The sequence below is a fragment of the Oncorhynchus keta genome, chromosome 35 (assembly GCF_023373465.1).
Source record: "Oncorhynchus keta strain PuntledgeMale-10-30-2019 chromosome 35, Oket_V2, whole genome shotgun sequence".
NCBI classification, from domain to species: Eukaryota; Metazoa; Chordata; class Actinopteri; order Salmoniformes; family Salmonidae; genus Oncorhynchus; species Oncorhynchus keta.
In genome coordinates, this window is record NC_068455.1 from 48,538,589 (window position 1) to 48,548,665 (window position 10,077).

The 10,077-nt window shown below is 42.4% G+C and overlaps 1 protein-coding gene across 3 annotated transcripts in view; it reads left to right on the top strand.

The window, feature by feature from the left end:
* Window positions 1-10,077, top strand: part of nid2a (nidogen 2a (osteonidogen)) — a 103,315-nt gene that overhangs the window by 92,663 nt on the left and 575 nt on the right. For all 3 annotated transcript variants that reach the window (XM_035752794.1, XM_052497092.1, XM_052497091.1), the window contains 4 exons: window positions 1,309-1,480; window positions 5,462-5,619; window positions 7,632-7,755; window positions 9,138-9,250. In XM_035752794.1, the coding sequence (XP_035608687.1) occupies window positions 1,309-1,480; window positions 5,462-5,619; window positions 7,632-7,755; window positions 9,138-9,249 (566 nt within the window). In that variant the 3' untranslated portion in view covers window position 9,250. The remainder of the gene's footprint in view (window positions 1-1,308; window positions 1,481-5,461; window positions 5,620-7,631; window positions 7,756-9,137; window positions 9,251-10,077) is intronic.

Sequence of the window (10,077 nt, forward strand, 5' to 3'; positions counted from 1 at the left end):
TCTTTTTTAACATGAAAAATGAGAGAGATCAATAAAAGCGTCTGCCCTTCCTATGAGAAGGGGAGACACAAATAGAATATGTGCCAATAAGATGCTATAGGCCTACTGTTGTTTGCTCAATTAAGGTGAGAATTTTGATAACTAAAAGACAGATTCATCTTTTCATTGTCTTTACAGCAATAGTTTGGAAAGCAAATGGCTATGTTTTTCTGCAATTTAATTTTGAAATATTGCTTTATGCCTTGCTGGGCATCTCTACTTTTCACTGACAGTCGCAACTCAACAATAATCTATTAGGTATTTGCTGCGCTCGCTCACTGTCTAAATTGTGCACGCTGCCTTTCCTTCCGACTGAAGGTAATGCGATTTAAAACAATCCCAAACTTATTTTTTTAAGGCTAATGATGCTTTGTGGCCAAAATCATGCTTTTAGTAGCCTATTTTGAATTATTTGATTTATTTCTGTTTAGACAGGAGTAGGCTAATTAGGCTATATCATTTTGGCAATTGAATTCAATTTACTTAGGGAAAGCTTAGCTTCCCCTAGCCTTAAAAACACACTGCCTATGAGCCTATGTCAATCTACTATCCCCTAAATTTACCTATTCTATTGGTCAGCTTGTCGAGAAAGAAATAGCCAAAACAGACTCTGGGGCATTTGTGGGGCGATAGGATCCCAAATTCATACAACCAGTAGGCCTAGGCTACATAATAATTATTTTTTAAAGCTATGAATCTGATGCAACAGATCAGAACATTTAGCTTAAAATGTTGATAAACTATTTTGTAACATTATTAGCGCAGCAATGCACACAAGGCAGTAGGCTTGAACGGACAATGAAACAGGCAATAAAAGCGCCGTCTGAAATGTTTTGCTAAAAGGCTCTGTATGCTGTGCGCTTGTGATAAGGTAGTACATAACGAATATACACATGCAGCAATTTAATTACATAGGCCGATAAGCATGCATGTACATCAACTGGTATTTCCATCTATGAATAGGCTAAAAAGCAATGTTTTTCTATCTTCTCTCTGACAATTGGCCGTTGCCAATTTTATTTATCAGCTTTTTTTTATTTTTTTATACGCCCAAAAGCCGACTATTACCGACTAATGGAAACACTGACTCACACCCACTGGTAACACAGACAACAAGGGCATATCACACAGCCAGCACAAATAACACGCACTCTGCAACCAGAGTTACCGCAGTCACCTTCAAAGATAACTGACAACTACATTTACATTTCAGGTATTTACTACAGTATGTTCCACTGAATAACCTTTATGACTGTCCATTGTCCGTAGGTCTAACCAGTCCAGAGGGCTTGGCGGTGGACGTGGTGCGCAGAGCCATGTTCTGGGTGGATAGCACGCCGGACAAGATCGAGCGTGCTAACCTGGACGGCAGCGGGAGACAGACTCTCTTCGACACTGACATGGTCAACCCCCGTGCTATCATAGTGGACTCATCCACTGGGTAAGGTTGAGGTTTAAAGTGGGTCATGTCAAAATCTCTCACAGTGGTGTGTACATGAACACAAAAATACATCATGTAATAAAGAAAGCATACTTGCACATTGATGTGCGCTCCCAATAGTTTAGGTTTTACAGTATATTAGTCAAGTCAGCACGTCTACTATTCTCACTTTTTTACTCTAGAATAAAACATAACTTTTTGAGAACATACAGTAAATGTACCGGTTGGACTATCAGCCATGGCTGTCTTATGTTCTGAGTTAAGTTACTGCGCCACTGCTTTCACAACATCATAACATCTCTGACCAAAAGGAGACTTTCCCGAAAGTCTTAAACTGTTCCGTGGAAAGGTGTTTGACGAGCTAGGGTGACTGAAAGAGATCAAAGCAGAACTGGAGGTGGATGTTTTCTAACTCCCACACTAATCTAAATTTGCATCCCAAATGGCACCCTATTCTCTATATATTGCACTACTGTTGTTTAGGGTCATAGGGTCCTTGTGAAAAGTAGTGCACTATGTAGGGAATAGGGAGCAATTTGGGACACTGACTCACGTTAGTGAGACAAGGACGGCCTCGGGAGACCCTAAGGTCAAGGGTCACAGTTTTTTTTGAGTAATCTCACTCTGACCTCATCATTCTGAGGCAAGAAATGTACTTCAGGTGGTCCCTTAGGAGCAGGCTACCCTACCCTGTCAGATCCAGATTGTGTGCGTGTGTGCGCCTTTAAGTGAGGGTATGTCTTTACTTAAGTGTGTGTTTTTTGTTGTTGACATCTGAGTGTGTGTGTGTGTGTGTGTTTGTCTTTGCACTAATGTGTATGCTTTTGCATCAGCATGTGTGTGTTTCATTTGAGTCGGGGCATTTCCCTTCTCCTTTAATTAATAGCCACGTTAATTAGGCTTAATTTCCTGTGGCCCGGCTGTCTTCCTGTGATGTGCTTACTAACAATACACTCTCTGCACATCAACAGTCACTGGGGGTGCAGCAGAGGAAGGCCGGGACTTGCGTCCCAAATGGCACCCTATTTCCCATATAGTGTACTACTTTTGACCAGGTTCCATAGGGCTCCACATATTAGGTATACTCCATGTATACCCCCTGGAAAACCCAGCAGGGTTGCGGTTCTTGACACAAACCGGTGAGCCTCGCACCTATTCTCATACCCTGTTCAAAGGCACTTCAATCTTGTGTCTTGGCCATTCACATTCTGAATGGCACACATACACAACCCATGTCTGAATTGTCTCGAGGCGTAAATATCCTTCCTTAACCTGTATCCCCCTTCATCTACACTGATTTGAAGTGGATTTAACAAGTGACATCAATAAGGGATCATAGCTTTCACCTGGATTCACCTAGTCAATTTGTCATGGAAAGAACAGGTATCCTTAATGTTTTGTACACTCAGTGTATAGGGTGCCATTGGGGACCTACCACCTACCAGGTTGACAGCGGATGGAGACAACTGATGAAAGTTGATGAAAGAGACAGATTGAAGCAGAGACAGAAACAGGGAAATAGAGAGGGAGGTAGATAAATTATTTGAGATAGGAACTGAAGAGAAAAATCAAGATATCTAAACTGGCCCTGTCTTTCCCAATCTCTTTCTTTCTCTATTGCAATTCAATTCTAAATGCTTTATTAGCATGACGAAAGTATACACTATATATACAGAAGTATATAGTATATATGTGGACACCCCTTAGTGGATTAGACTATTTCAATCACGCCTGTTGTTTACAGGTGTATAAAATTGAGCACACAGCCAACAATCTCCATAGACAAATATTGGCACTAGAATGGCCTTACTGAAGAGCTCAGTGGCTCAGTGACTCCGTCCTAGGATGCCACCTTTCCAACAAGTCAGTTCGTCAAATTTCTGCCCTGATAGAGCTGCCACAGTCAACTATAAGTACTATTATTGTGAAGAGTAAATGTCTAGGAGTAATAATGGCTCAGCCGCGAAGTGGTAGCCCACACAAGCTCACAGAGCGGGACAGCCGAATGCTAAAGCGCGTAGCACGTAAAAATCGTCTGTCCTCGGTTGCAACGTTCACTACCGAGTTCCAGGCTGTCTTTGGAAGCAACGTTAGCATAATAACTGTTCGCCAGGAGCTTTATGAAATGGGGTTTACATGGCCGAGCAGCCGTACACAAGCCTAAGATCACCATACGCAATGCCAAGTGTCGGCTGGAGTGGTGTAAAACTCGCCGCCATTGGAGTTAGTTCCAGTGAAGGGAAATCTTAACGTTACAGCATACAATGACATTCTAGACGATTCTGTGGTTCCAGTTTTGTGGCAACAGTTTGGGGAAGGCCCTTTCCTATTTCAGCATGACAATGCCACCGTGCACAAAGTGAGGTCCATAAGAAATGGTTTATCGAGATCGGCGTGGAAGAACTTGACTGGCCTGCAGAGAGCCCTGACCTCAGCCCCATAGAACACCTTTGGGATGAATTGGAATGCCAACTTTGAGCCAGGCCTAATTGCCCAACATCAGTGCCCGACCTCACTAATACTCTTTTGGCTGAATGGAAGCAAGTCCCCGCAGCAATGTTCCAACATTTAGTGGAAAGCCTTTTCAGAAGAGTGGAGCAAATGGGGGACCAACTCCAAATATTTTGGAATGAGATGTTTGGAGAGCAGGTATCCACATACTTTTGGTACTGTACATAGTTGTATTGCAAAACTGACAGGAGGAAAACAGGAGATTGGTCCATAAGGCAAGAGCCTTTCTGGCTCGTACAAGGCTTACTTTTGCTTACTAATTGCCAAAGCAACCACTCTCTCCTTCCCTCTCTCTCTCCCCCCCCCTCCCTCTAAGGAACCACACATTCTGAGCCTGTCTGTCTATCTAAGCCCCACTCCACATCTGGAGGAACTCCTGGCCCGCTCTGCTCGGCCCACATGATCAGCAATCAGCACAGCTACAAGTGCACGAGTGTGTGTGTACTGTGTGTGAGTGAGAAATGGATTTTGTGTATGTGTATTTAGGATATAGGCTTGTGTGTTTGTGTCGGCAAAATGTATGCGTGTGTTTGCGTGTGTGTTTGCAGATGTTTGCCATACATTACATTTGGGTTTATATCTGGTAGAGGGATTGGCTGTGAGTGGGTGCACATGTCTGTCCAGCCTCAGGAATCAAAAAGCACATGGATAATCATGAAGCCCAATCATGTGAAGCAAAATTACGTCCAAAGACCTGGCCTTTTCCCAAATACAATGACTTATGTTCGCTCTGGAGTAACTCAAGCGTTCTATCTTCTTTTATTATTTATACTGAACAAAAAATATAAACGCCACATGTTGGTCCCATGTTTCATGAGCCAAAATAAAATATCCACACATTTTTCCATACACAGAAAAAGCTTATTTCTCTCAAATATTGTGCACAATTTTTGCACATTTTTGTTAGTGAGCATTTCTCCTTTGCCAAGATAACTTAAGTGACTTAAGCACATTTTTACTCCTGAACTTATGTAGGCTTGCCATAACAAAGGGGTTGAATACTTTTTGACTCATAACATTTCCGCTTATTATTATTCATTTGTAAACATTTCTAACAACATAATTCCACTTTGACATTATGGGGTATTGTGTGTAGTCCAATAACACAAAATCTCAACTTAATCAATAAAAAATTCAGGCTGTAATACAGCAAAATGTGGAAAACGTCAAAGGGTGTGAATACTTTCTGAAGGCACTGTATATACCTATCTGGTTTCATATTCAGTGTGTGCTGGAATTGAACCCACAACCTTGATGTGTAGCGGAATTGGAATTTGGAATCACTCCCTCCCGTGAGACTTGTAACCCCAAATGCCCCCTCAGATCTAGAGGAAGTTAAGACTTGGGTTGGAGAGCGGGTGACCTGGGTTCGATCCCACCAGTTACCCTTGCACACACCATTTATGAACCAAATGAGCCACCATCCACACCACCATAATTGCCCTTTCTAACTGTGTGTTGTCTCTCTAGGACCCTGTACTGGACCGACTGGAACAGGGAGGCCCCGAAAATCGAGAGATCCTCAGTGGATGGCCACAGCAGGAAGGTGCTGGTGAAGGACGGGATTGGCCTGCCCAACGCCTTGACCTTTGACACAGCCACGAGACAAGTGTGCTGGGCGGATGCAGGTAAGAGTCCCGTGCCTCCTCTAGGAGCTTGGCGCATATAGAACCACACCTAAGGCATATAACTAGAACCAGCTTACTTTCCCAAATCCTCACTCTCATAAAGAGGGGGAAACAAATGCTAAACTGATCTTGGATCATGATTCTTATTTATTTTAGATTTTTTTAACTAGGCAAGTCAGTTAAGAACAAATGCTTATTTAGAATGACGGCCTACCCCGGACAACACTGGGCCAATTGTGCACCGCCCTATGGGACTCCCAATCAGAGCCGGATGTGATACAGCCTGGATTTGAACCAGGGACTCTAGTGACGCCTCTTGCACAGAGATGCAGTGCCTTAGACCACTGCACCACTCGGGAGGGCAGGGCTCCAGACATTTTAACCTGGTGGCACCAGCCCATGATTTGGTCGTGCAATAAAAACATTTGTAATAATTTTATAAAGTCATTAGAAATTATTTCACAATGCTTAATAAGAAGTGTAATAGACTACTGAGATGGTATTGTTGCTAATAACAAAAACATTTCCTATATATCTTTAAAACATACAAAACACTAATAAGTTGTATTATGTTATTAGTCTGTGCTTAGTAGCCTATGCTGCCTCAAGTGCTCACATGTAGAACACATGGAATAACAGCTGTAATATTCTACAAAAAACAGTGATATTCTGAAATACAGCCCATACTTTATGGAGGAGAGATTAATCAAATAACTGTTTTCCATTTTTATCTGTGGATTAATTGTCAGAGTAGAGAACACAAGATTTTGTATTACTCAAAATGGGTCCAAATTCTACAAAGATAACCCCCCCCAAAAAAAACAGGACCACATGTAAAATAACAACCCAATGTTTATCTCCCAGGACAAATTAGCTAGCAACAGCAAGCTGGCTAAATTACATGTCCCGATTTAAAGCTTTAACACCATTCTCTCACTCCTTTCTTGCTGCCTTACGCGTCGATCACACCCACAGCTCAATTTGCGCAAAATATTATGCAGCATCATCTGGATATGTGTTCATCAAAAGTTCAACATTCACCTTCTGCTACCATTTCTGTTCAACCTGTCTATGCATACAGTTTGACGCATACGCTCTATAAATCAAACGTATGCACCACACAATGCATTGCTGCCATGCAGTGTTCCATTGGAAATTAATGTACTTCTGGTGTACCCAAATGCATATTTATGAATATATGCAGCGTGTTTTGTTTCATTGTATTGAGACATTTTTGTTGGCTAAATTAAGTTTGATCTGTCATTTTAATTGTGTGCTCAGTTTAAAATGGATTATAAGTAAACCAGTTGTAAAATAAATATCATTAGCCTATTGCTGTCATTTGTTGGGGACGCACTAGCCTTTCTTGGTTGCCTAATTGCTGCAATACAGCCTATTCAAAACTTTTGTGACGTTTAAACCAGATAGCAATACACCACTGATAGTTGTTACAGTTGATTTTGGTATTTTAACCTGCTTGTCATGAACTCGTCTGGTGGGGATAGACAAAATCAGCAGACGCACGGCTGGAGCCAGTTTGGTCAGCATGTGAAAGCCGATTTATGGTCAATATGGCTCTATTTGCTGTACAGCATTTACTGCTATGAGGCCTCTGCGGAAGTCAGGGCATTCATACTTCTTGCGCTTCGCGGAGCAGAACAGAGCTGTTCTCAAGGAAGTGAGTTGTGTTTATACAGGACCTCCCACGGTCCAACGCCCACCTACCCTCAAGCAATCTTGGCAATGCGGAGCTATACAGAGCCCTCTGCATTGTCACAAAATATGGGGGGCGATTGAATAATGGACATGTCTCGAGTTTGCATGTTAGTGGGGATGGGGCCAAGCTGTTTTGGAGCAGAGTCAGAGGTGATACACAGTTCAGATGCATACAGACTGTATACTATGAAAGGGGATTATACTGTTATCAACCTGATGAAACCTATAAAATCTCTCCCTTACCATCCCCAATCTCTTATCTTTTCTCTGTGTCCTCCCCTCTTTCCCTCTCACAGGGACCAAGCGTCTGGAGTGCATTGCGTCCGATGGGACGGGTAGAAGGGTGATCCACAGCAACCTGAACTACCCTTTCAGTATGGTGTTCTATGCCAACCACTTCTATTTCACAGACTGGAGGAGGTAAGAGAGGAACATATCTGGGTTTAAATAGTCGTAGTTATGTCAAATACTTAAGCTGTGCTTGATCAAATCAAATTTATTTATATAGCCCTTCGTACATCAGCTGATATCTCAAAGTGCTGTACAGAAACCCAGCCTAAAACCCCAAACAGCAAACAATGCAGGTGTAAAAGCACGGTGGCTAGGAAAAACTCCCTAGAAAGGCCAAAACCTAGGAAGAAACCTAGAGAGGAACCGGGCTATGTGGGGTGGCCAGTCCTCTTCTGGCTGTGCCGGGTAGAGATTATAACAGAACATGACCAAGATGTTAAAATGTTCATAAATGACCAGCATGGTCGAATAATAATAAGGCAGAACAGTTTGATGGTCGATGGGTGCAATGGTTGCATGCAAACCTTGTAAGTAATGTTTAAAGTAGTTTTATTTTTAGGTTCAGTGTAATGGTATGAGTTTTTTTTTTTACCAATCTTCAACAACACATTGCACAACTGGCAGCAACCAGCTGAATTGCGAATACAATTTACATTTAAAAAATTGTGTACCAAAACACAAAAGACCAATAAGGTCCAAGCAAGCGCAATGAATTAAAGTATCTAGTAATGTTCATCATTAGCTGTTGTCTTGAACAGAAGAGGGTATTGATGTTAAAGTTGAAGCTCGCATCCGCTACATGACCATGGTGCTTGCCTACGGAGCTGTGAGGGGAACGGCACCTCAGTACCTCCAGGCTCTGATCAGGCCCTACACCCAAACAAGGGCACTGCGTTCATCCACCTCTGGCCTGCTCGCCTCCCTACCACTGAGGAAGTACAGTTCCCGCTCAGCCCAGTCAAAACTGTTCGCTGCTCTGGCCCCCCAATGGTGGAACAAACTCCCCACGACGCCAGGACAGCGGAGTCAATCACCACCTTCCGGAGACACCTGAAACCCCACCTCTTTAAGGAATACCTAGGATAGGATAAAGTAATCCTTCTCACCCCCCTTAAAAGATTTAGATGCACTATTGTAAAGTGGCTGTTCCACTGGATGTCATAAGGTGAATGCACCAATTTGTAAGTCGCTCTGGATAAGAGCGTCGGCTAAATTACTTAAATGTAATGTAAATGTTAAAGCCAGGGAGAAACAGTTAGGGCTCAATTCAATTTGTATTGCTTCAGTGTTACAAATTGCGTGATTGAAATGTACAAGTAATTTCAAATTGAGCCGACAAGCATTTACCGTGAATGCAGTCCCGCAAAATGTTGAAACATTGCCTTTAAATTTCAATCATACTTTAATGGCGAACTTCAGTACCACGGATGGAATCTAGCCCTCCATCACAGCTCTTCATTAGGGCACTTTGTTCAAACTTGAATATGCATGTTTTTCTGTGGTGTTTGTAGGGACGGAGTCATTGCTCTGAGTCGGGACAGCAGCCAGTTCACAGACGAGTACCTACCTGACCAGAGGTCTCACCTGTACGGCGTCACCATAGCTACCACCCACTGTCTATAAGGTAACAGTGTACATCTTTAAAGCGTCCAGTCCATGTGGTCAACTTTTACATCAAGCTGCCTCATGCTACAGAAACATAATTATGTGGGCTCACACACAAATCTTGACTCATGTTATTGGTGATGTTCCAGGTTGTCTGTTTTGCAGTCGTGCTTGTGCATCTCAGAAGATTGCTATATCATATGAATTGGTAACAAGACACTTTCCTCTAAATTAAAATCTGATAATCTGTGCAGTCCCTGCAAAACAATATGGAACAACAGCAATAGCATTCACTGTTGTCAGTGGTTTTACACATCTGGTGGAAATAAATCAGATGAACTGTTCCACTTGAATTGTACTGTATGGCTTATGCCTTTTTGGGTGTCAGGTAAGATAAAAGCTGTCTGTGTAGCCTGAAATGCTTATCTTTTTTGCAACTCTGCAGATGAAGTATGGTCCCCAGTGTTAAGGCTCCCTGATTTCTCACAAGCTTAGTTATGTGACAGTATCAGAGCGGACACCTGCAAAAAGCCAAATAACAGAAGCATTACAAATAGCCTTGAAACAGAACCTGTCAACTCAGAAGTTCCTCGGGGGGTGGGTAGAAGGCACCTGCTGCCAAATCACTGTACTTCAGACCTAGGTGACGAAATTTGACCGGTCCTCGCTTAGACATCAAAGCCATAGAAATCTAGCGGCAAGATCCCTATGAGATGACAGTTTTGCGTTTGTTGGGAGCACTCTTGAAATGTACAAAGAGGGGTATTTATGGAGATTTTTTAAAAATGACAATGTGGAGATAAAAAATAAAAAAATGGAAAGTAATGTTTGTTCTGTGACTGACTT